This window comes from Marmota flaviventris, chromosome 2 (assembly GCF_047511675.1).
Source record: "Marmota flaviventris isolate mMarFla1 chromosome 2, mMarFla1.hap1, whole genome shotgun sequence".
Taxonomy (NCBI): domain Eukaryota; kingdom Metazoa; phylum Chordata; class Mammalia; order Rodentia; family Sciuridae; genus Marmota; species Marmota flaviventris.
The window spans coordinates 153,305,747-153,332,993 of NC_092499.1; the positions used below are offsets into that span (position 1 = coordinate 153,305,747).

Sequence of the window (27,247 nt, forward strand, 5' to 3'; positions counted from 1 at the left end):
AAAACAATTTTAAGAGTGCTATGGTCTGAATATTTGTGCCCTCCCCATTCATATGTTGAAATCCTAAGCCACAAGGTGATATTGGGGGTGGGGTCCATGGGAAGTAATTCAGTCCTGAGAATGGCTCCCTCCCAGATTGGACTAGTCCCCTTATAAAAGAGACTCCAGAAAGCTGATTTCACCCCTTTCACCATGTAAAGACACAGGCAGAAGACCACCACTTATGAACCATGAAGCAGGCCCTCACCAGACAGCAGAATTCAATTATACCAGCACCTTGATGTCAGACTTCCATTCTCCAAACTGATAAATAAATTCCTGTTGTTTATAAGCCTCTCAGTTTATATTGTTTTTTAAAACATCCTAAACAGGCTAAGACACAGAAACTGCATTGCTTGCTAATTACCAGCCCTGGGGTACCTGTGGGATGTTGTTTTCCACCTGAATAGAGCCTTGGCAAGCTCCCCCATTTTATCTTCCAGGAGCTCAGGAACAGTGTTCAATTACCACATTACATATCAGGCCAGCATATTGCCTGAAACAGGAAGTGCTTCATAACATTTGTTGAATGAATGAATGAGCAAACGAATGAATGAAGGAAAACTTGGCTGGACCACAGAGAAAAGGCTTGTGCACTGAGTAAGGGATTTTTGACTTGATTCTTTGTTCAGTGAAGTTGAAAGAGGATGAACTGATTATATTTGTGTTCAGAAAGCCCCATGAGGAGGTGAGCAGAGGACAAATGTGAGTATGCACATATGTGTGTATGCATGAGTCAGCATATTGCAGGTGGGAGAAAGTGTGAGACCTTGTCACCCTGTGGGTGCGGCCCTGAGCCAGTGAGGGGAGGAAGGAGATGCATTTGGAGAGTGGAGCCCTCTGACTACAACGGGCTTCCTTTGGAGCCTCAGCAGAGGGCCCCTCTTGGCATTGCTGTGCTGTCAGGTGGTGGCTGGCTGCTGCTTGTTGTTGATTACAGATTGAAATGCTATACTTTGGTCCCATGCTGCCACACAGCACAGAAATCCAGTGTCACTCTAATGAGGTTTCCGTTTGAATGCTGGAAAGAAAAAAACCTTTTAATTAGATTGGTAGTAATTGAGCTCCCAAACCGCAGAAGCCTTTCTCTCAGGAGAGGAAGACACAAATGCAATTAAAAGAAGAAAAGGCACCTAAATGTGGAAACTTGCTAATTCTAAGTCCATTAAAAACAACAGCTGCTTAATAAGTTGAGGCAGCAGATTCATGTCCTGAAGAGCTTAAGGAATAGGAGACAGAACTGGAACTGAGCACATGTACAGTTTCAACATATGGCTCCTGGTGTGGAATACGGAGAACTGTTAGCTCAACAACTTTTTACCATGAAAATATATTGGCTTGTGTTGTTTTGGAAAAGGAAATGTCTTTCCTCTGTTACAGAACTGTCAATTTCTCCTAAGCATATCCCCTGTCCTGGGAACCCTCTGAGATATAGTCCACCGGGAGCAGTATCCTCTCTGTGGTATCTGCCCAACCCCACCCATCTCACCCTCAAAGGTACTCAGCAGGTGAGCAGCAGGGCACAAGGGCATGGATATGTCAGAGTGTCCCTCCCAACTTCTTACCTGTATACCACATTTTTATTTTAATAAGAAGCAGCATTCAGTTCTCATTTGCATCCCTGCCTGCGGACTACACCCTGGCAGATGCTAGATGCTTTCAATCATTGGGCCTGTTTTTGGTGACTTCCCATTAGTGAACCAGAACAAGTAATTCCTATTACAGGAACTTGAGGTCTCAGCTTCCAGGCAAGTCTTCACGCTAACATTAATAAATACTTTCCCTGGAGAGGGTGTTAGTTGCTAATATACGGAATCCTTTAGGTTGAAGTTGAGAGGATTCAATACTAAAACAACAACATTCTAGTATAACTATTGTATAAAAGTTGCTCAGTTGCCTCTTTGTGAATTGTTTTTTGCTAGACCCTGCTGGACTTGGCCAGTGATAAAGTACTGCTTGCATCCCAGTTGTAAAGGGCAAGTTTGACTAGACTCTTCTTTACATGGTATGCTAGTTCACTTTCCATCACTGTAATAATACTTGAAGTAATCAGCCTACAAAAAGAGGAGGTTTATTTTGGTCCATGGTTTTGGAAGTTTCTGTCTGTTATTGGTTGGCCTCTTCCTTTAGGACTGTAGCAAGACAGCTCATTGTGGCAGGAGCATGTGGCAGAGCAGACCTGCTCACGATCTGCCAGGAATTGAAAGAGAGGAAGAGGAAGGGGCTGGAGTCCCACTGTCTGCCCCCTTCAAGAGCAATCCCCTAATGACCTAAAGACTGCCTACTAGGCCCCATCTCTTTAAAAAATTTTTTTTTTTAGTTGTAGATGGACACAATAACTTTATTTTTTAAATTAAATTTGTTTACGTGGCGCTGAGAATCGAACCCAGTGCCTCACACATGCTAGGCAAACTCTCTACCTCTGAGCCACAACCCCAGTCCCTAGATCCCCACCTCTTAAAAGCTCTAGACCCTTCCAAAGCTCCAGGCCTTTGAGGAATACTTATGATCCAAACTGTAATAGATGCTTGGTGTTTGAACAACGTTGATACACTGTGCTGGGCTCAGTGGCTGATGCACAAACTTGATGCCTTGCTGGATCCCTATTCAGAAAGGTATCTTGGAAATGCAGAAAAACGGGTCCTGGAGTCAGACATATCCCAGTGTGAGTGTATTTTTTGTAAAGTTGCCTCACTTTCCTAACCCTTAGTTTACTCAGTTGTGTAGGATTTATTTTGCAGATGTATGGCAGGAGCCTGACATGTTGACTGGTCAGGTAGAGAATATTAGAAGACCCAAACCCACAGGGATGAGGCAGAGCTATAGGCTACAGCATTCTCAACATAGGGTGGGGCTGCTTGACATGGGGCCATGCTTTTTTGGGAGGGAAGCATTGAATATTTGTTTAAAAGTACATAAATTCTAGCAATAAAACTGCCTTTAAAAATTAAAATTTGCACCCAATTTTTAAAGTATGTAAATTATAAATAAGATAAATAGCAAAGTCCTTAGCAGACATCATTTCTGGATGGTAGGGCTGCCCAATTTTAATTTCCTTCTTTATACTCTGCCATCCTTTGTAAGTGCTCTATAATAAATGTGTATTACTTCAGAATGAATAGAAAAGCTTAACTCTGGGGAAATGCTGCTGGCATAGATTTGGAAGTGCTTGGTGCATTCTAATTTGCACATACAACAATGATCCCAATAGTCAAATTTCTACATGAATAATTGTATCATTCCTTCTTTTGTAAAGTACATAAGCTGTATTTATGCTGCTTTTTTTTCTTTTTTCTTCTTTCTTTTTTTTTTTCTTTTTTAGGATGAGAAGAACCAAGTTTTAACCACCAATATTTGGCTGCAAATGGTAAGTTAAGACAGTGGCATCCTTGCTTCTGTGTCTGCCTATTCATGCTTCTGGGATGCATGTGCTTGATCAGCAGGGAAGGCAGAGGTTCTGTGAGGAAAAGCCCAGGCTGTCACCCCTGACTCTACACCTGCCAGCAACGAATGCTGGAGGTGTCATGCTGCAGACTATAAATTTCTGGCTTAGAGAGTCCTTTAGGTTGGCATTGAATATTCAATACTGAAAAACAGCAGGGCTTGATGCGTGCTTCTATTGTACTACTGGGTGATCTGGGGACATTTCAAAACCACTTCAGGCAAGAAAAATAATAAGATGCAGGGCAGCATTTAGATGGTCCCAACCTGTGCTGTAGCCACTCCCTAGTGCTCTGCAGCACCTGCCTGTCTTCTGTACCCTCAAGAGATGCATGTTTGACTCAGTCTGAGAGTTTCTGTGCTATAAGTCTTCACATTTCATGCTGTAGTGACTTCTGCAAAAACCTCTAAAGACTATATAGGTTGAGCATCCCTAATCTAAAATCCATAGTCTGAAATGCTATGAAATCTGAAACATTTTGAACATGACATTCAAACTCTTTCAGATTTCGGACTTCAAGTTTTTAGATTTTTTCAGTTAGAGATCTTCAACCAGCAAAATCTACACAAATATACCAAAATTCAAAAAAACTTCAAAATCTGAAATAGTTCCCAAGTATTTTGGATAAGGGATACTCAATTTGTTTTCTATTCCTAGATTTTTAACTTGATATCTATGATGCTAATCTAAATTCAATTAATTACAGGTGATATCATGCCATCAAGTTGTAAATATTGAAATTCAAACATAAAACTGTTAGTCTTTATTTCACATGGAATCTTAATACCATAATAATGATAATAATTAACTCTGTGTCCATATCATTCCCTTAAAAAACAATACAAGCAAACCCTTCTTTTGCTGTTTAATGTTTTACATATCCTCTTTTTCTCCTTGCATCTGCATTTCTGTTATGCTTTTCATGCAGGGTTTTATAAATAATGCAAAATAATTTTGTATTTGAAAGACTTTTATTAATCACTATAACTCATTTTTTCTTAAATGTAAATGTTTACATATAAATTATTCCTTCAGACCATAAGTGTTTAAAAAGTTCTTCAGATTTGACTTAATATTGCTATTATTATTGGCACATTTTTATTGGTATAAATTTTAATACATAATATTCAATACTTTTTATATTGGAAATTCATGTCTGTGTCAAGATGGGGGTTTGTTTTAAATTAATTTATGTATCCACAGGTGATTCTCTTATTTCTAGACACAAGAGAACAGAACAATACAGTTGTCATCATCAGTTCTTTAACTTATTTTGTTAATAGATGCAGGAACATCTTGAGTTGGTAATGAAAGACTTTTTGTTAAAAAATATTATTCAATTCTTTGAACTTCTTCCAGATTTTATGCCCAAAATAACATTGTTTCCATCAAATGCATCAGTTGGCAACTTAATTAGTTTTTTCTTCATTTTTATTGAAAGCAAAAAATAAAAGGATTACCCCCTCACCTTTTAAATTATTTGTCACTCAGTTTTTTAAGGTAATTCATACACAGAGACAACTGCAGGCTAATCTTTGTTAGTTCTTAGTTCAGTCTCCCAAGATGAGTTAAGTGAAGAATGCCTTTCTTTGTAAAGTGGAGTGGGGAGGAGAAATAAAAGTGAGGGCCTATGGTATTCCCAGGTGAGTCTGTGGGAATGCCATGCAGAGCTGAGAGAGAGAAAACAGATCTGCTTAAATCCATTTGCTAAGTGTCCCAGAGGTGCACTAAGCTATGCATGAGACCTCTTGCAGAACCTGCCCATAATGAGTAGGGTGGAGTCTTTGGGAGTTTTCTCCTGCAGCATTTAAAGCAGTATGCTTCAGTAGGTACATCCCATCCCTTTTCTTGTGCCCACCTATTCTAGCTTCCCTCCTTTTCCCTGGGATGCATGATTTGTTCCACCCTGGAAGGCTAGCCCTGCCTCCAGTGGACATGTCCCATCCTCTGGCACCTGCTGAGAGCATCCCTTTAACAGTTGTCCCCACTACCTTTCTCTTCATTCACATTCATGCCTCTTTCCACAGTCATCCTTGTCTGGGTAGATGGCTGTCCCATTATCCATCTGCACAATGCAAAAACCTCAGTGTCACCTTTAACTCTTGTCTTTCAGATCTCACATCTGTTTCATTAGCAAATTCTGACATCTTAACATTTTAAACAGATCCAAGATCTAACCACTTCACATCTGGTCTAAACTGGCATCTTGTCTCATCTCCCGTATTGTGGAGTCTCCAGGCCAGTCTTCTGTGCAGTGCTTGCCTCCTCTAATGATGTCTGTTCTCAACATAGCAGCCTGTGTGATCCTTTAAGATACAATGAAGTATTAGTCACATGCCTCTCAGGCTCATCTCTCCAGGGTGTCCTGCCTCCCTGTGGAAATTAAGAGCTAAAGTGCCTTGAAGTCACCTTTGATTGCTCCCTGCTTAGACCATCCTTCCTTTCCCATCTTCTCTGTCTTCTTTCCTAGCAGTGTTTCCTGCCCTTTTGATGTAAGTAATGCATACGTTATCCAAATACATGTCCACCTCCAGGCCTTTGCATTTACTGCTCTCTCTGCCTGGAAGGTTCTTAAGAACCAGTTGATTTGCTTGTTTACTTCTTATTGGTCTCTTCCTAAACAACTGTTTCAGTATGTCTTCCCTGAGCTCCTGTGTATTGCCCCAAACACTCCCTGCTACTTCCAGCCTACTCTGTCCCCACTCTTTTGCAGCGCTAGGGGTTGAACCCCAGGACCTTCACATGCTAGGCTAGTGCTCTACCACCTATCTACATACCAGCCCCCGCTATATTCCCTTTACATTGCTTCAATTTTTCTTCCAAAGCACTTCTTACCATCATACATATTTTGTATTCACTTGTGTTTGTTCCTAACCTCCAAGTTCCTTGCCTTGCCTCCACTAGCATGTGTGCACCAGGAGAGCAGGGCTCTAGCTAGATTTGTTCACTGTTATGACCCCTAGCTCCTAGCCCACTGCCTTGCCAGAATGGCCTAAGATATTACAATACAACATAAAGCCAACACCTGCATAACATTGGGACACTTCAATATAAGGTAAAGCTCTGGCAACTTGGGAGATGATGCAGATGCTTTCCCTGGTCCCTCTAAGGAACAGAGCTGTTACTGATGTTTTTCTTACAAAATAAGTGCCATGGACAGCTCTCTCTCTGGTGCCCACCTATCTTAGCTCTAAGTCATTGGTCTTCAGCAGAGTATATGATAAGGCAATATTTTAAAGTGTATTGGTTTTCAGGAAAAAATATAACTGGATTATTACTTACTGTATTGAGTTCAGGTGCTCCATAAATAAAATCTTTGCTTTGGAGGATGTCACCAGAGATCTTAAATTTCTTTGAAGCCCAGCTTATTTCTAATTAATACTTGCATTTGCAGAACCATCTGTACCTTCATTTAAAAAAAATCTCCTTTACCTATTCAACTTACCTTTGGGAGCACCTAATATGTGGAAGATACTGAATGAGGCCATGTGAGGGCACCTAAAAATGTAAGACAGTTTCCACTCTCAGCCATTTACAATCAGGCTGTGTAATTAACACATTTAAGGAAAGGTTAACCACTAAGAGATGATAAATGTTTGAGGATATGGAAATGCTAATTACTCTGATTTAATCATTACACATTGTATACATGTGTTGAATTATCACACTCCACTCCATAAGTATGTGCAGTTATATGCCAATTAATTTTTTTTAAGTCAGAAGAAAGTAGAAAAGCTTGACATACCAAGACCAAGTGGTTTCTTAGAGATATTGCAGGGGACAGACTGATGGAAGGATGGAAGAAGTCACAGGTGGGAACAATCCTGTTTTATAGTAATGGGATACAGGTAAAGTCCCAAATTCCTCTAAATAGGAAGATCTGGGAGCACTAGCATTTCATTATTAATTGATACTTCTTTTCAGGTGCCTGCCATATTGAAAGCCAATTCCCTTATGGCAAGTGCACTTATAAAGCTGAATAATGACATTAATTTGGAATGGTGATGCAGAAACTGTGAAAGTACTCCAACTAAATTTTTAGGGCATCCCAAGAATCTTGGGTTTAAAACAACTCTTAACAGTTCCAAGATTCAATCCTGTGCCTCTGTGTCCCCGGCTCCTGCTTGGTGCTTCAGTCTAGAAGCCCTGGTGCTCTTATGTGTCACACCATGGACTTGGGAGATTTGGGCAAGAGATCCTCAACCAAGGGCAAGCTTGGAAGCTTCCCCAAGACCATTTCTAAATGGTCCTTGTTCTTGGGTTTCATCATGAGTGATCAGCCTGGCGTAACCCAGCCTGAGTAGTGGACATGTACAGGAACCAAAGCTAGATATTGAAGGCAGAAAGGGCAGAGTACCTGGAAAAGTAGTAATGTGGGCAGGAGGTAAACAGATTCAAGGAAAAGGCTCTGAGCCATGGATTTTTATTTTCCACAGTTTTATGTTGCTGAATTCCTGTTCTGAAAATCTGAATCCACGTAACTTTTTCTCTAGGGTATTTAAACTCTAGGTTAGTTTACTGCAAATGATAGTTTTCCTATACATGCAAAATGGAAGAGGCAGAAGAATAAAAAAATAATTAAATTCTCTTTTACCTAAAGTTTGTTGATTTTATTATCCTTTCTCCCAGTTGTCCTTGATTTTTTTTCTGAATTTCAGATTATTCGGATAACCTTAGGAATATGAAGTTGCTGATCTCTCTTTTTACTTCTTCATATTCCTAGGAGGAAGCAGTTGGTATGTGGTCTCTGTAGCTGTTTTATCACTTTGGGAGGTCTAACAGACCTAATCTGATTTAATGTATGAGAAGAAATGACAGCAGCCATTTCAGTATCTAAAGAGACATATGAGCCATTAAACTCTGTCTTCTTTTGATATCTTGCTCATTCTTCTCTTTAGATTTCCCAGCCTTCTTTTGTTTATTCTCTATTTTTAACCTCCTAATTCTAATTATGGTACTAATTGCATTCAATCATAGAATGTTAGATTGTAAACCAAATTATTTCTAAAATGTTTACCTTTTTATTTTTTGCATTTATTTTCTCTAACACATCGAAACGCAGCACATCAGGGTCATAGTTTAGCCAGCCAGTGACCTGCTTAGGACCTTGATTGCATGCAGAGGATTGGGGTGGGGTGATTAAATCATTATATCTCACTGGGAAAGCAGTTTCAGAGGCAAGAGATAGAAAGAGGCTCACTTTCCTTCTTTGCAATCAAAGTAGTCGATTGGAAGGGTTGTCAAAAATATGATTGGATGGTGTTTTCTGACTCCAAATATGTGGTATCTTTTTCAACAGCAACAACCAACTGGATGTTGAACAATTTAATTTAGTTCTGACACTATCTACCTTGAATTAGCGTCAGAACCCACAAGCTTGAGAGCTCAGTCCCACAAGACTGCCTCCACTTCAGACACTTGCTGCAAGTGGGGTGCCCAGGACACCTGTACTTCCACCTGCCTGACTGTACATTCAGGTGTTTCTACAACCCTCCATCACTTTAGATTCAACATTCTTCTAGAACAGCTTACAGTTTTGGGGTGAATATTTAAGTTTACTGGTTTATTCTGAAGGATGTATCTCAGGAACACACAAATGGAAGAGACATAGGGCAAAGGATGGGGAGGGGTGAGGAGCTTGGACCGCTCTGAGTGCGCCATCCCCCATGCATCCCTGTGTCCATAGCTCTGAATCAGAAGTCCTCTGAACCTTGCTGTTATAACCCAATTTTGTTTTATAACCCAGTCTCCAGCCCACCACCCCTTCCTGGAGTTGGGATGAGAAGAAATTGAAAGTTCCCACCTTTTAATAATATGATTGGTCTTTCTGGTGACCAGCCCCCATCATGAAGCTACCTAAGGCCTAAACCTAAATCACTTCATTAGCATAAACTCAGGTGTGGTCCAGAGGACCTCTTTCACAAAAGACTCCTAGCACCTAGGAAATTGTAAGGATTGGGAAAATCAAAATATTTCTTATTCTACTAAAAGATATATTTTTTAAAGGAAAGAAAATTTCCCTCCCCCCCTCCATTTCCATGCTGGTCTGTATGCACACACACACACACACCAAAAAGTCTCCTGTGACCTCAAGGTAGGTCTAATAGGGCCCAGGTGTCAGAATCATGGAAGAATCTAGACTCCTGTTGTGCCTTTTAGATCAACAGCTCCTTGTTTGCTGCATATCCCATTTATAATCCCACACCCTCTTCTCTTAAAGACTCAATGAGAAGAAATCCCAGAGGGAGAGAAGGAATAGAATATTCTATTGTATGGGAAGATCAGGGAGTATTGCCATCTCTAGGTTCATTGATGCTGCTTTCCAGGTGCCACCACATGGAAAGGGTGCCAAGGGTTGTCTACAGAGATGTTGCTCTGTGCTTCGCCCCTTAGGGATCTAACATTTAATTGGAAGCAAATGTTTTGAGAGGATAAACAACATATATCTGAAACCAGACTGTTTACAGGCCTTATTCTATGTCCTTTCATAGGAAACCCATGGAAGGCAGCAGAAGGTTCCTGCTCCAGTTCCCAGCATTATGTTGGTCCTCATTCTTCTACATCTTTGGCCAGAGCTCAGTTATTATAGTTCAAGCATCCTCTAGGATTTTATATAATGGAGGAGTCTCTTTCTGTCTTTTTTTTTTATCATTTATCACTTGACTACTAGAATTTTTACTTGCTGCTGCACACATCATCTCATTTCATTCTTGCCACACTATGAGTTGCCACTCAGAAAGTGTGATTCACCTATTTAAGCTCACACAGCAACACTGTACCAGAACCTTGGCACGGACCAGGTCTGTTTGATTCCAAAACTCCCTGCAGCTCCTCCTTTCTTTCTGTGGGCCAGACTGGCTTTGGAAGTAAGGGAGAGCAACATGAGCAGTTGGTCAGCACCTTTAGAGACAGCATACAGTCCATGCTTTCGTGGGGGCTGTCTTGTCGGTATACAGATTGAGTTAGAAGAACCAGCTCTGAGACAGTGCAGAGATCACTTTGCTTGAGATCATGTAACGCAATTGAGTCCTGACCCAGTGACTGCTTCCAAAGATACAGTACTCTGAGACTTAGTCTCTTGATCATGCTGACCTCCTTGGATTGTGGTGAACACGGGCATGCATGTGATGCTGTGCTGCCACCTGGTAAGGAACCTGTGGGATATACACAGCTGGGTGTGCACATGCAGGAGGAGGTGTGGAGTGTTGGGGAGGGAGCATGCAGCCTGGCCTGGTGCCTTTAGATAGGTCTAAGCTTGATTGACCAAGCAGTTTCTTTCCCTGTCTTCCTTCCATCTTCTGTCCATTGTTTTAGCACATGGAAGAGTCCAGTGTGTTGCATTCCACGACTAAACACTTACGGTCACTCCAGGTGAACTGGGCTGGCACGAAATAATCATACAGAGTGATACCTTTGTATTTGGGTCCTGCGACGGCTTCTCTGACCTTAGGGGTCTGTGGAAAGAGAGAGAGAGGAACATGTGCTGAACCCTTTTATTGGGAAGAAGCCATTCAAATGAGGCAAGGGGTAGGATTACAAAGGAATAGGTGAGTGTAGCTCACCTCCCATGGATGATGCCCATACCCGAAGACCTGCCTTGCTATCTGAACTGGGACAATGCCCAAGTCACCACTAAATGTAGTGATTGGTCAGAGCCTAGTGATTCAAGACTGGAAGGTGTGGTCATTCAGAGTGGCTTCCCACACCTGTGCTTGCCTATAACTTCTGCTAACCTTTCCGAGCAATTCCTGGATTCCTAGGGCCCTGATTAGCATTACTAATAGTTGCCATAATTGGCTTTATAATAATCAGTGACCAATCCAGAGATACATCCCAGGGTGAGATATAAAGAAAACATAGAAATTGGTATGGAAGAGCTTTGTGCCCAGAGCAGGGAGAGAAATAAAGAGGAGCACAGGGCCAAGGGTCCTGAGAAAGATCAGACTGCAGCAAACACCTTTGGTGGCACCCAGATGTTCCTGACAAACAACTTGAACAAGACCAGCCCTTCCTCAGTGTTCTCCTCCCATACCCTCTCCAATAGCCCTTGTCTTATTAGAGACCATAGCAGGGTATTTCTCAGTCCTAAATACCCCTGATGAGGCTTCCCAATGATATTTGTTAACATATTCTCATTCTCTGAGGTCCCTGACTGTAAAATGATATTATTTACCTTGGTATCTTCTCCTGTCTGACTTCAGATTGTTCCAACTCTCAGATAACCTTTGCAGATATACCTGCCCTCCCCAGAGTTTGGTTAGATGTCTGGGACATGGCCTTGGGCCCCTGTTGGCAGTGTCAATAGTTCTAAACCCACCATGCCTCATCTATAATTCCTGAATTTCAGCAGTTCTGAAAATTCATTTCTCCCTCTTCCCTTGATATTTTTGTAACCTTGCATCAAATTCATTTGGTCTGAAATGAAATTGAAATTGATGTGCAATTGAAGCATTTATTTATCTCTCAGTGTAAATATGTAAGTAAGTTTCAGAGCAAAAATAACAGTGTTTGATTATGGGACATCTGCCTTGGTTCCAGCTGGAGGTGTTGTATAGCGTACCTTTCTAAATATTGGAAAGTCTTTTCTAGAACATGGGTGGTCCCAGGGGAAATGAAAACAGAATGGGGCCTGATTACGATACAGTTGTAGTATCTGCTGGGTCCACACCTGCCATCCTTGAGATGCCATGGTGGGTAGAGTGCTGGTTTCATGACACTGGTGGGGAGCTAGGGTTCCACCTCTATGGTCCCAATAGAATTTGGCCATAGGAATGGCAGGTTAGCACCTGGTCCTGGGATGGAGAACCCCAGGCAAGAGCCTTCCTCTGTTTGTGCAGTAGACACTCAGGAATCTAAATTAAGTCCTGGACCTGAGTTTGTGCATCTATAAATACTTTCACATTCCTCACCTGTGTCCTTCTATCCTGACAGTGTCCCACTGTCCAGGCTCAGTGTTTGCATTGGTAGGTCCTGGTGTTAGAAGCATGTCGTTGTAACTGAAGCAATCCAAATCTAAAAATATGCCCTTAGAATTTCCGAGAGTCTCCCATGCATTTGCACAGTACTGTTTTCATGGAAATAAATGGTGTATATTTCCACAACCTGATTTTTATTCCAGTTGAAATAAATAAATTTTTTTTTTCAAAATGTCCTTAGAATGAAAACTTGAAAAGCAGAAGAGTTATTCATTTGGCTAGAAGGAACCCATCACTGTGGGAGAGAAGGCTCGAGGGCATGCAGTGGGTTGGAATTAGCTTTAATGTTACCATCTGAATGTGGTCATGGTGACAGCAGAAACTTAAATGTGATTTTTATGCTATTCATGATCATTTTGGAAGGATTTATTTAATTCCCAGTTGCCTAATATTGTATAGACAGCAACTCAGTTTGTGTAAATATAAATGACTGGAACTCTTTTTCACTTTGAATATACCTAATAATCTCTTACAAGAAATATAAGTAGGTCAGGAAGCAAAGTGCTGCTAATGTCATTGTCTGTGTGCCAGTCTTGGACAGATCACTATTTACAATGGAATATGTCAGAATATCCAGGCGTGAAGACTGTTCGTTTTCCAGATGGCCAGATTTGGAAACCAGACATTCTTCTCTATAACAGGTAAGAACACTGGACAAAAGGAAAAGTGATTTTTTGCTTGCATATATGTGGCGATCAAGCATATTTGAATATTTTATAGAAATGCTGGATATGCTATCTATAATTGGAACCATTGCTCCTCATGAAGCTTTGCAAGTGACCAGGACTTTGAGAAGCAGCTCTGTCCCCCCCTGCTGGTATTTTCTGTGTTTACATGCAAGTTCAGGTTTTCCCACTTGTTGTCCAAAGTCACCTTAGGGGTCATGCATTATAGATGCATAACACCTTTTCTCTGCATATTTGGGTATGAAGCATTCATGTGTAAGAGTACATTTGCTCTCTGAATGGCAGCGGTTGCCATCAACAGCAGAAGGTATGTGCCTATGGGATGCCCAGGCGGAGTCATCTTCATTTGCATTGGGAGAGCTCTGTTGCAAAGGTGGCTAAGTTAATAAAGACTCTCGCCTTTAGCTGGTCAGAGAAACAAGCAGCCCATGTTGCCCACTTGACATAAGTAAAGTATAATAATATTCTACTAGTTTTTCTCCTGAGGGCAAGAAACAAAGGATTCGTCAATAAGTCAAGGCAGTTTGTTATGGAGAGCAGATGACTAAAGAGCAAGAATCTAGGCAAGAAAAATTTCTAGGAGTAGTAAAATTATTTGTTAAACTACTTAGCCAAATAAAGATATCTAGACTATCCCTTCTATTTTATACATGATGACCATCTTAAGATAAAATAAATTTTCTAATGAGGCAGACCTCTTTGGTTCCATTTGGAGGGAGAAAGGAGTCTGGACTTTTTAGGATTCAGAGAATGGTGTGACCATCTATCACTGTCCTCCATGGTCACTTAGTGAGCCCCCTTGAGCCAGCTAATAGGTTCATCCTATATTGCTCCTTCCAGAAGCCTGAACAATTCTATTTCTTATGGACTTTTAATTCTTTCTGTTTTTGCTGCGGGGGTCTTATTTCCCTTGAATCATTGGACCTGTTTTTAGAAGAATATCTCCTCAGTTGCTGGCATTTTCTACTGCTTAAATAAAGTTCAAGACAGTAATGGGAAAGGCAATGGGAACTTTCTGGGATACTGCTAGGCAATGTTCTTCACCTAAGTGATGACTGCAAAGATGCTCATTAAAAAACACCCATAATCTCTATGTACTCTACTTAAATATATTTAATATTTTAGAGGTAGGAAAAAAACAGTTTGGACAACTGAGCTTTGAAAACTGTCCAACGTCAAAGTATATAGTCCCTTTTTGAGGGGATGAAGCATGTGAACTTTTATGCTGAACTTTGGGTCATCTCTTTCTTAGGGTCTGTATGAGTTTGCTAGGGCTCCTGTAACAAGAGTACCACAGACTAGATGGCTTAAAAAAACAGACATTTGTTTGCACACAGTTCCAGAGACCAGAAGTCTAAGATCAAGGAGTAGGCAGGATTACTCTCTTACAAAAAATTTAAAACTATTTTAAAGTAACTATAGATTCATAGTAAGTTTCAAATATGTGTACAGGGAGGCCCTGTGCACCCTACACCCCACCTTCACCCATGTTGGCGTCTTACTTTAGTATAGCACAATGCCAAAACCAGAGAATTGACATTGGCACAATTCACAGAGCTTGTTCAGATTTCATTTGTTATTTATTTGGGTGGTGTATTTGGGTGGGGGGAATCCATGAAATTTTATCATGTGTATCTTTGTGTAGTCACAATTGTGATACAGAACTTACCATTATCATAAGGCTCCTTCGTGGTACCTCTTGATAGCCCCCCTGCTACCCCCAACCCATGCCCAATCAGAGTTGGTTTCTTCTGATCCACTCTCTGCAGGTTACAACTGTCCATCTTCTCCCTGTGTCTACACATGGTCCTTCCTCTGTGCTTGTCTATGTCCTAATCTTTTCTTCCTATAACGACATCAATCAGATTGGACAGTGACTACCCTAACAACCTCAATTGTTTTTAATTACCTCTTTAAAGGCCCTATCTACAAATATAAGTCACATTTTGAGGTACTGGGGTTTAGAATTCAACATACGAATTTTGGAGGTAGCAATTCAGATAGTAACAGGCACTATGGCCGACGGCTTATAAACAAAGCTTTGAGGTTGAACAAATCAGGATGTAAATTATAGCCATAAAATGTGCCATCTTTAAAACTTTTGATTATTCCATTTGTCCTTTGCACAGTGAAGGAAATGCCAACTTCACAGAGTTCGGAAGAAAATCTCTATGAGTGTTTGTAGCATGTTTAATGTGGTACTTGGCAATGATAAACATTTAGTCATGGCATATGTATTAAGAGGGTATTTTAACAGTTGAAAAAGAAAGAATGTGTTTCACAGTTCCTAATTCAGTTTTCTTCATCTGGAATCAATAATAGATTTTATAATAAGGCTATAAAAGATGGGTTTTTATGTCTGTGTGTAAAACTGTTAACTCCCAAATATAAAAAGTTTGATGATTCAACCATTCTGGCTAAGGAAGAGTTGCTCAAATGTTCTGTATAATTGAATTTCAAGGAGCAAAGATACAGTAGTTTCTGCCTGACATATGACACAGGCCCTCAGGAATAATGCCATATTCTTTCTGTGCCTTGCTCAGAATTCTGTTTTTCTTACATCTGCCTTTAAGCTCTACTTAGCAAATTTTCTCTTTCATCTTCTGCTCCGTTCCTGTTGACAGAGTCTTCCAGAATTGCTGATGGAGCATATAGAGGCTGTCGTGCCTTATGCTTTAATTTTTCTGAGCAGTGGGATGTAGGACTTCTTTCTGAAGTAAACTGCTAAATGTATGGCTTTCATGCTCACATGAATCGTTTACAGAGAATATTATTTAAGCCTGTCTTAGACATGGTACCCATAATCTATTGCTACAGAACAAACTACCCCAAATTTAGTGGCTTAAATAAACAGAAAACTCCTATTATTCTCAGGATGCTGTGGACTGACTGGGCCCGTGTGGCTGGGCTGGTTGTCTATTCCATGTAACACTTTCAAAGAGTAGTCAGCTGGAGTTAGAATACCAGGGAACACAGTCACACTGCTGGAATAAGCTGGCTGGCGAGAATGTTGGCAGTGGCTGGAAGCTTAGCTGGGGTTGAGTGTTGTGCCACTTGGGTTTTCTTTCCCTGTCCTTTTCCACAGGTGCATATGTACCCCCAATTTGGTGGTTGGAAACAAGAGGAAGAAAGTAGGGGCTGCCAGGCATCTTTGGGACTGAGCATGGGAGTCCCAGAATGGTCTGTCATCCATTCTGTTGGGCAAAGTAAGCAGAGGTGCAGAGTCAAGGTGGGGGGAATTGGTCCCATCTCTCTAGGCCATGCAGGAAAGGATTGAAGCAAAGGTGAGCTCTGGGGGAGATTAGCTATCACGTGCTAAAGAAGGAAAATGATGAAATTGTGAAGGTCAGATTAAAAATTTGGGGAGAACAGGAAGAACAGACTAGGCATGCATATTGAAAGTACTGGCTAAATGGAGCACTCAACTAAATTCATTCTGTAAGAGGATTAGTGGGCTAAGAGAGATTGTTTCCAAACTAAAACATCGTTGGATAATTCCTAGACTCTATTCAACAGCTTCCCTTTGCTGGCTAGACGTACTGCATGGGCCCCCAGGTATGTATGGACTGGCCCACCTTTCTAAACCTGCTATTCCCTAGCCCCACTGTCTCACCTCATTGATACATGCTGACTCTTCTGCAGACAGGATATTTATCAGAGTTCCTCTCTGGGTGAGGAATTCCCACCTTCCTTATCCTTTCAACCTAACAGAAAGGGGTTCGTGTCCCTATAGCACTTAAGGGCTGCTCTTTCTCAGGGGACCTAATAGCGCACTTAATACATATTCATGAACATATGAAGTGGAGGGAGGATATAGGAATTATTAGGAGGAGGAGCTGAGAGGATGCTGCTAAGAATGGCCAGAGAAGAAATAAAGCAAAGGGAACAAATCATATTGGCAACCCAGAAAACACTGAAGTATGAAAGAGTCCAAAAATTGACATTGGAATTAGCAAAAATGGGTTTGTCTTTAGTAAGATCCTGACCTTCTGATATTCTGTACTTGGGGATTTTGAGAGATGCCAGCTTAATATTTCTTGCCAGCTGCCAGACACTCAGAATCCCATGTTTTGCTCAGAGACTCATTTGTTGGTTCATTAGTGTGTAAATGAGGGTACAGGGGCTTTTACTGAAGAAGGGGGTTAAAATGCTATCACTCTGAAAGCCAGGGTTTTTAACGAGCGTTGAGTCCAGTGATGCCTCACAAACACGTCTCTTATTTCTCACTGTATTCCAGGTTGATATTGGAGCCCACGTGTGAGCTACTAATGGTTTTTGAGATATAATGCATTTTCTGTGCTTTGAAGAGGCTGGGTCACTGCAAAACAGCTATCTCTGCATCATTTCTGGAATAGGTTGCTGAATTTTCTTGATGGATGGGGAACCAGTTATGTGTTCCCAGCCAGCTGGCCAGACTCTGAGGAGAGGATGGGCGTTAATAAAAGCTCTGCCCAGTGCTGATTTCAGTAGTTTCTCGTTGCTTTATTTTGCTTCACTTGAAGCCATCAGCTCAAGGATTTTTCTGAACACAATATTGCTCAAAGTGAGTAGCAATTATGGCTGGTTTGTCACGATGGCCTCTTTTGGATGGGATTGAAAGCCTTGCCAGTATCAGCAGTCAGCTTGCAGAAGGTCTGAATCCTAGGGACATGGAGGCCACCCTATGCCATGCAACAGCAGGCAACTGCCTCAACCCCTCTGGCTTCATTTTTGATGAGCATATTTAAAGATGTTTTGTTGATTCTGAAATTTGAGAACAGTGAAGAGTGCTAATCATCCATTTCACAGACTGTGCAAAGCTGCATTTGCACATCTATAGGTTGATGTTTTTCTTTACACTTTTCTGTCACCCTGTGATGATAGCAGAACCTTGGAAGTGACAATGTGTACAGGGCATCCTGGGTACATTGTAATATAGCTTTATAAGAATTCTTAATTGTGCTAATCAATGAGGTGCCAATGGAATCAATTTATTCCCTTGCCAACGGTCTTAGGTTCCCCCAGAAGTCAAGCCCAGACAGATTCATGTGTTTTTTGGGGGGGTAGTCATAACCGAGAAGCACTATTGGGGTAGGGGGTAGGGTGGGTGGTTACTAAGGCAAGCAAAGAAGGAAAACCAATCAAGGACCCATTAAAAGTTGCTTTGTGGGCAGCTGGGGCCCACTCCTACTGGGGACCTCTGAGAGACCATCTCAGAGATGCTTCCAGAGATGTCAGTTTCATGGCATGTCTGGCAATCCTGCTCCCTGCATGGACCAAGTGTGCTTTGGTAGTCAGAGCCTTGAGCTGGGTTGCAGATCCCCAGAGGAAACAGCTGTCGGGGCCTTGGGTGTGGAAAGGATGGTTGTCAATATGGCCTTCCATAGCACAGATGGGCCATATGCTCAAATTTCAATCATTTTCACCTTGCTATGATTGTAGATCCAATCTTGGCTTTCTGGGACACACAGCAAGAATGTGAGTGGTAGGGAGAGTGTCTTAGGACGCTGGCCAGCTGGGTGTCCTCAGCTAGAGCAGAGTAGGCAGGCAGGTTGCAAAGGTAACTGGGCTAAACAAAAGTTCAGGCCCACTGAGTATTTCCTGGGAGTGCCACACACAGGTCTGCATGTGGAATGGGATCACTCACTTTCAGTGTTGTCACTGTTAACATGGCCTATATCATGGTATTTGTGGACCAGAATAAAGTTGGCCTGCTGGTGCTCAAAGACCCATAATGCAGTCATGGTTAGCCTTGAGGTGGGAGGGCGCTGAAGGCATTGTTAAATGGTTGTCAAGAATAGTTCTTGTATGTGGTAGGAATCTTCAGGTGAGCAAAGATAGTTTTGCTGCTGCATACTCAGAGAAGAAGGCTTTAGCAATGTACTGTTAGGATGAATCTGCATTATCAAATATTCAGACCTAATCTGGAGAGAGGCTGTTTCTAAATAGTGTGTGGGTAGAAGGAGAGGAGGAGAAGCAGTCTGTTTTCAAGAAGTGAGTGGAGCCAGCCAATCTATATTTACATCTCTAAGATCATCATTCAAATGGTCCATCATAGGCTCTCCTGCTCATCCTGGGTTCTGGTGATGTTTGTTTTTCATTTGTTCATCCATCCAGTCAATATTGGATGAAGGCTCCTTCACTATTATTGCACACTGTTGGAGGAACTGAGGGTGCAGCCATGATGAAACCAGACCAAATATCTGTCCCTTAGAGAAAGAGAGATGGAATTTTCGAGGGGAGAGCATGCACCAATTGAAGGTGCTCCCAGTAAAACAGCAGGGGAGGTGGGAAGGAGTTAGCATAACAAGAGCTAGGGCCAGAGGCAGAGGTGAGACCCACAGAATAGCACATCATGTGATGTCAAGGAGGGGAGTGTTCCTGACAGAAAGAGCAGCCAGGGCAAAGGGCCTGTCAGGAATGCTTGTGAAAGACTTGGAAATTCAAGAAAGAAGAAGACAATTGGGCTTTTACTGAGTTCACACCTTACTGGTTATCTGATTCTGCAGTGAACTGTGCCCATCAGGGTCTTCCACCTATGTTTCAACTCTGTAAGTTCTAGAAAACTGGTAGCAAAGCAGATGATTCTAGTCCATAGAGAAGCAAAAGGATTTTGTGAGGTGGTGGATTCCTCTATTAACAGATTGAGATCAGCATTCCTAGATTCCTGGTTACATTTGTGTGTGTCTCCTGGGTGTTCCTCAGAATGGTTTTAGCACCTTGAGGTTCCCTCATGAATGAGTGACTTAAATGCTGTCTTTGACACATGTTCATTTTATACTTGTGCAAGTGTCATGGTTTTATCATTTAAAAATGTATTTTTTATAGTTGCCTTAAGGCAGGAATATGCCATCTAGATCTATTCTAGGAACAGAAGGGGACTGTGTGGCTGTTAAGGATGGGGGAGGGGACAAAGTCAGTCACCAGAGTGGGTCAGAGACGGGATGGGGAGTGGACCAAGTCTGGGGGTTCTTGGCTTTCACTCTGAGTGAGGTGGAAGAGGCTCTCACCCTTTTCTTAGCATTTTCATTTCATTTCTTTTTTGCTTTGAATAATTATAAAAAGATTTATTCTCCTTCCACCTTGCTGTCAACTGACTTCCATCAGGTGATTTTGTCTAGAAGTTACTCTCTGTTCTTTTCTGCATTGTTCTCTCAGGGCATGGAGTACACATGTTTTGCTTTTGTTATTTCCTCTGGCCTCTCAGTAACACCAAGAGGGGAGGGAGGACAAGTGAGTGTGCATCATAAGCCAACCACTGTGAACCCAGCCATGGGTCCACCTTTGACCAACTGGGAGCCATTTGTCTTTCTCCATGACTCCATGTACTGGGCTCAGAACACAGGCCTGCACTTATTACTTCAGCATGTTGGAGCCAAACCCTTTTTACTGGGCACCCACCTAGTGCCAGGGCACCAAAGAAGCTTCCTTCTTTCTTTCTAGACTTTGTCAAATTGCTATGCATATCCACTTTTCTCAAGATAAGAAACAGGTGCTCAGAGACACTCAGTCACTTTCCTGAGGCCAGCCAGCTTGGCCTGCCTGACTCTAGAGGTTGGCTTACTACTTGCCTGTCTCTGGTCATGTCTGGAAAGTCCATGTACTTTTAATGCTCTTGTGCTTTGTATTTTTACAAGTTAAGTTCTGGTGTGCTGTTACACAGTAGGGTGACTATATATAACAATAATGTACTTGAGTTGGTAATTTTTCAATACTGTAACAAATATATGAGATAAATAAACTTAGAAGAAAGGCTTATTTTGGCTCACAGTTTTATCATGGGGGGAGCCTGTAGCACAGGAAGCCTATTTACCTCATGGTGAGATACAAAAGGGAAAGAAGATAACTCTGAGTCCTGTAATCCCCTTGAAAGCATGCCACCAATAACTTAAACCCTCCCACTAGGTCCCATTATTTAAAAGCTTCCACCACCTCCTAGTAGCACTGTGGGTTAGGGATCAAGGTGTAACACATGGGCCTTAGGGGGACATTCCACACCTAAAATATAACAGTATTATATATTACAAAGGATGTAGAAGAGAGGATTTTTAATCTTCTCACCACAAAAAAAAAAAAAAGAAAGAAAAATATTTAAGGAGATAAATATGCTTATCCTGATTTGAGCATTATACAGTGTTCACATGTATGGAAACATCACATGGTACCCTAAATGGGTATAATTTTTTGCATATAAATTTTAAAAATTAAAAATGAAACAAGGGGAATAACTCCTTTCTCCCTCTGTCTGGATGTAGACTGACTTCACTTTCAGGTCTTCTCTGGGATACTTTGCCTGCCTCTGCCTCCACTTTTCCTTTCATTTCTAGAAATAGTGAATGTGTCTCTTCTGGAGCTGCTGTGAGGTTTTCATATTGATGCCTTTAAAAAAATAATAATTATTATTTTGATACTAGGGATTGAACCCAGGGCTTTGAACATGCTAAAAAGTGCTCTACCTCTGAGCTACATCCTCAGCCCTTTTTTAAAATGTTATTTTGGGTAAGGGTCTCACTAAGTTGCTGAGGCTGACCTCCAACAGCAATCCTGCTTCAGTCTCTTAGGGAGCTGGGATGACAGGTTTGTGCCACCATACTCACCCATCCTGATGCTTTATTATGACTTTCATTCAGCATGTGACACCCACTTTTTCTTTGACCAAATCCCTTGCCTGCCATTGCAGACCACAGAGTAATCCTATGACGAAACTGAGAATAGAAATATCCAACTGCTGTCCGAGAGCCTGAGCAGAATCTGTAGCAGAGGGCCAGGTGCTACTGTGAGTGGCATTTTCTGGGGATGCCTTTGAAACCCAGGTGGCCCAGGAAAGGCTGTCTTCCTGCATGTGGTATAAGTCTGTTCCGCAGAGCAGCCCTGCACCCTGAGGGCCACAAAACCAATCATGCCCAGCAGCATAGATTTGGAGATGAGCTTATTGATCTTTGTAGCAATGAACAGAGCCAACAGGATTGTAAGGGTCTGTGTAATAAATATGTGAGACAGGAATTCAATGGGGAGTTCAGTCATCATCATGAGCTGCCTGAGGGAAGGGGGATGGGTAGCATAGGTGGGGCTAAGGTCAGTTCCCACTCTGCCTCCTCCTTTGGGCCTGCTGTGGGTGTCCCTGTGCATTTTCACTATCTGCCATGGCTGTTTTCATCTGCTACCTGCATGAGAGGAGGACATAGATAATTGTGGGTCCCAGGGCAACTAATTCTTCCCTTCACCCTAGGACCTCAGCTACACAGGGTAAAGGCCCAAGCTGAAAGTGCCCAATGGTATATTTCAAAATCTGGAGAAACTGAGGCTTGTGTGCCAGGGCCATGGGGCTGGTGTGCTGAAGCTATTTGTTCAGCTCAGAGGTATTGTTTTGAGGACCCACTATGCATAAGATATCGAGTTTCTAAGAGGATGCACATTCACTGCTCTCAAGGCATGTATAATCAGCAATAAATCACTTCGCCCTATGTGGTTTCATCTGATTTGATTTTGTGGCAATCAGTGAAGTGATCTGGAATGACTCCCCTGTGTTCACAATTGAGAAAATTGTTTCTGAGATTAAATGGCTTTTCCCAGGCTTTGACTGCAAGCCCACATGCATTTTCTAACACTGGCCAGCTTCTTCAAGGGTGTCAGACAAGGATCCCAAGAAGTATCCTACAGAGCAGGAGATGATGGATGTGTCAGGGATATAACAACTTAGAAAGATCTAGAAGAGGGAGATCTTTATTCAGGGGCAGACTGTGAGTTTTGTTTTTTTTTATAGTAGGGGTCCACACCATTTAGTTTTTCAGGGATTATCCTGATTTCTGCCTGGGGTCCTGGAACAGCTGTTAATTGAACCCTTTTTTTCCTATGTTTAAGAGTGACTTGGTTTAGATTGGGGGCAGTAGTGTGTGCCGTAATCTCACCTACTCAGGTGACTGAGGCAGAAAGTTCTCTGGAGCCTGTGAGTTCAAGGCCAAGCTTGACAACATAAAAAGAGAGTGACTTTGTTTATACAATAATTTATTTATATGGGTCCCCTTACCTTAAGATGGCAAGCTACAGTGACGGAACGGATATATTAATGCATGGGAGCCAGCAAGGTGGGAAAACAAGTAATCTAAGGTATAGCATGGGCTCTGAGAGTGGTGGGACATATCTTGGAAGGTAGCAAATAAGGTAGGCTCTCAAATCATTTACTTTTAACTCAAGAGAGAGGATAAAGAATAGGAATCATGTGATCAGGAGTAAACTAAAATGTAAGAAATTCAGCTCAGCTGAGTGAGACTTCTCCTCTAGGAATCTAACACTGACCCAGGGCCACAGTCACCCCTTCTGGGGTGCTGTGTACCTTGAAGGATGTTTGTTTGTAAACATTGCATGATGTGGTGCAATTGTAACAGTGAACTCCTGGGAAGGAACTTGTTCTCTTCACTATATATATATATGGAGAGAGAGAGAGAGAGAGAGTTGTAGATGGACACAATATCTTATTTTTTTTTTTATGTGGTGCTGAGGATGGAACCCAGTGCCTCATACATGCAAGGCAGGTGCTCTACCACTGAGCTGTATGGCCCCAGCCCCTCTCTTCATATTTATAATTCCCCAAAAGTTAGCATGGCAAGAGCATATGAAAATCAGCAAATTCCAGTGAATGAATGAACTTATTAGGGCTGTTACCATGTAACGATGGAGAGTTGCACTTGGAACTCAAGGTTTTTTTATTGATCTATTTTCCCAGCAACAAAAAAATAAATGGGTTGGGGGCAAAGGTTTGGGATATGAATAAAATTTACATAGTTTTCACCTGAGTCACAAATTAGTCTAATGATGATTATTATTTCTCCTTTACTACCCATACTAATCTGTCATGAAGATTAACCATTTGATATCATTACAGATGTCTTAGGACACTATCTATTATGTTGGTTAGCTTTCCATCAGAATGACAAAATACTTGACATAAACAACTTAAAGGAATAAAGATTTATTTTGGCTCCTGGTTTTAAAGGTTTCAGTGCATGGTTGGCTGGCCCCGTTACTATGGACCTGTGGTGAGGGAGAGCATCGTGGTGGAGAAAGAATGATAGAACAGAGCTGCTACCTCATGGTAGCTAAAAATAGAGAGAGAGAGAGAGAGAGAGAGAGAGAGAGAGAGAGACACGCACACACACATACACACACACTCACATTCACACACAGAAGGCACAAGATGTATTTCCCAAGGGCACAGCCCCAAGGAACCACTCTCTTCTTCTAGGTCTCACCTCCTATTTGCCACCATTTTCCAATAGTCCATTCAGCCATGAGTCCAGAAATTGATTGATCCTCATGATTCAATCACTTCCTAAAAGCCCCACCTATAAATATTGCTACATTGATGACCAACCCTTTAATGCACAAATTTTTGAGGGCCATTCCAGATCCAAACCATAACATTTATTTAAAACAGATTTTATGTTCTTGGATAATTAGATCTTTTTTTAATGGATCTTTAATGGCCTCGGAGTGCCATACCAAAAAGTTACAAATTCATTCAGTTATAGTTTCTTCTAATACTTTTTGATAAACCAGATAGTTTAATTTTTATTTTGTGTGTTATCCTTCTGAAATTGTTGTACATGTTGTGAAGTGAGTGTCTAACTTTACTTTTCTTTAAGGGTTAGAAAATAATCCTAACATTTATTGAGCAATATATCTTTTCCCCTGCTGAATTGCAATGAGATAGTTATATTCATCTATTCATGTGTCAATACCTTACTGAGTGCTGAGCAGAATGAATAAAAAGATGTATTATCATGCTGAAATTTTAAAACATCCAAGATAAAAAGAAAACCCTTACAAGCTCTGCAAGTGAAAATTCATAGTAATAGGAAACAAATTTTTCTAAGTTAATAGAGTATTACTTTCAAATATTGGCCAGAAAATTATTCTTTTAAACAAATTATTTTACTAAACTGACCTTCCTAGGCAAAAATTAAGGCAGTTTCAAATATGTAGAGATTCAAGTCTAAAAGAATTACTTAGAATATACTCTAGCTAATTGAAATCAAGAAAAAGGCAAACATAGTCTTAGTCCAATTTGTGCCACTGTAGCAGAATTCCTGAGACTAGATAATTTATAATGAACAGAGGTTTACTTCTCATGGTTTGTAGGTTGGAAAGTCCAGTATCAAGGGGACAGCATCTATTGAGGGTCTTCTTGCTAAATCACAACATGACAGAAAGACAGAGAGTACATGAAAGAGTGCAAGTACAAGAGGGACCGAAACCACTCCCACTGCAAGTAACCCACTCAGGAATAACAGCATTTGCTTTCATCTATTCATGAGAGCTGAGCTCTTAGACTGAAACACCTCTTAAAATCCCACCCAGTAATATGGGTATGATGGCAATTAAATTTTAACATGAGTTCAGGAGAGAACAGACATTTAAACTATATCATGTTGGCACCAAGATTCATAGTTAAATCTAAATATTTGATGATATTTTCAATATAAATCATGACTTGGGGATTTGAATGAGGAAGAGATTGGGGGGGGAAAAAGTAACCATAGAAGTTCATTGTAGGGCTTCTCTGGTTTGGATATGATGGAAATGCCCTAGTTATATAGAAAATGAGAAAGGTACAAGTAAATATAGGTGTTAAATATTAGACTAACTCTTCCAGGAACAGAAATAGTATTATAATTTCCAAACCACTTGACATTAAATAGGAAACACAACAGTAAAAATGCAGTCAACATACCAAATGCAAGATCAGAAAAATGAGAAACAATAGAAATATTGTTTAGAAACAATAGAAGTATTGGACCCCAGAGTTAGTATAAAGATTATTTTATTTTATTGTTGTTGTTGTTATTATCACTTGGTGGTGGCAGAGATCAAAATTAGGGCCTTGCACATGAGAGGCAAGTACTCTACCATTGACCCCTATCTCTGATGAATAAACTGAAGACATTTGTGATTCAGTGGTGACAGAAGTCTTCTAGAAGCCTCAGTCTACTGACTAAAGACAGAAACTTTAAGAAACTAAAGACATAAACCCCTTTCCAGTAGAATCTTAATGTCCACAAATAATACAGAGAAAGCCACTTGGACATACATAAACAAACATTATCTGAAATGTCTTACCTCTTTTTGTTCTCCTACAGACCCATTTATTCTTCCCATGGAAGGCCCTCAATCCCCAACTTCCCCTTTAGCTGTTTGGAGAGTCACCTATTTCTGCATGTTCCTGCATGCCCCATGAGTAAATATCTGTTTATTCTTGCTAGTTTGTCTTTTGTCAGTTTAGTTTGTAGCTCCTCCACACTAAACATCAGAGGTTAGTGGAAAAAAATTTTTTTCTCATCCTAAAAGAAAATATGGCAGAAAGATAACTAATAGGCTGACAGTAGTAAGTAGTAAGTTTAAAAAAAATCACTAATCACAAAATGCAAATGGGTTTAAATTTCATATTCCCAAACAAAATAGACTTACAATAGGGCAGTAAAACAAATCCAAATCCAAATGTTGGATATATACAGACAACATATTTGAATCAAAATGTTCTATAAGATTGAAAGTGAAGGAGTTGAAAAAGTCACATCTATCAAACACCATAAAAATAAACCAAGTTTAGCAGTAATTTTTTTGACAAATATAGACTAAGGAAATGCATGAAAAGGGACATATGGACATTTTATATTTCTAATACTAAATAATTATAAATATCCCAAGTGACTCTTAATGTATGAATGGTTAGGTGAACTGTGATACATCCACACCATGGACCACCACCTGGCCAATCTCAAAAGGAAGCAAACTGTATAAATTCTTGCCTACAATATTCTTGAACTGCCATAATCATGAGGGAGTACTGCTAAGTCTTTTTCAGGGTTAGGGACATACAGAATGTGGTTATAATGATATAGTTATGAGGGATCGTTGCAAAAATGATACAGTTCTTAATTGTAGTGGTTGTTATACAGCTCTACACACGTTGCGGCATTGCATAAGATCATGCATATACAGAAATTCATTCATATAAACCTGGTGAAATCTGAACAAGCTCTGTAGATTTTACCAGTGTGTGTGGGAAAATTAGAAGGGATAGGAAAATGTGCCTCTCTATATTTTTCATTTTCTTATGAACTATAATT

The 27,247-nt window shown here is 40.9% G+C and overlaps 1 protein-coding gene across 2 annotated transcripts in view; it reads left to right on the top strand.

Moving 5' to 3' along the window:
• The window catches only part of Chrna7 (cholinergic receptor nicotinic alpha 7 subunit), a 104,440-nt gene that overhangs the window by 44,182 nt on the left and 33,011 nt on the right, over nucleotides 1-27,247 (top strand). For both annotated transcript variants that reach the window (XM_027921180.2, XM_027921191.2), the window contains exons 3-4: nucleotides 3,362-3,406; nucleotides 12,988-13,097. In XM_027921180.2, coding sequence (XP_027776981.1) covers nucleotides 3,362-3,406; nucleotides 12,988-13,097 — 155 coding nt within the window. The remainder of the gene's footprint in view (nucleotides 1-3,361; nucleotides 3,407-12,987; nucleotides 13,098-27,247) is intronic.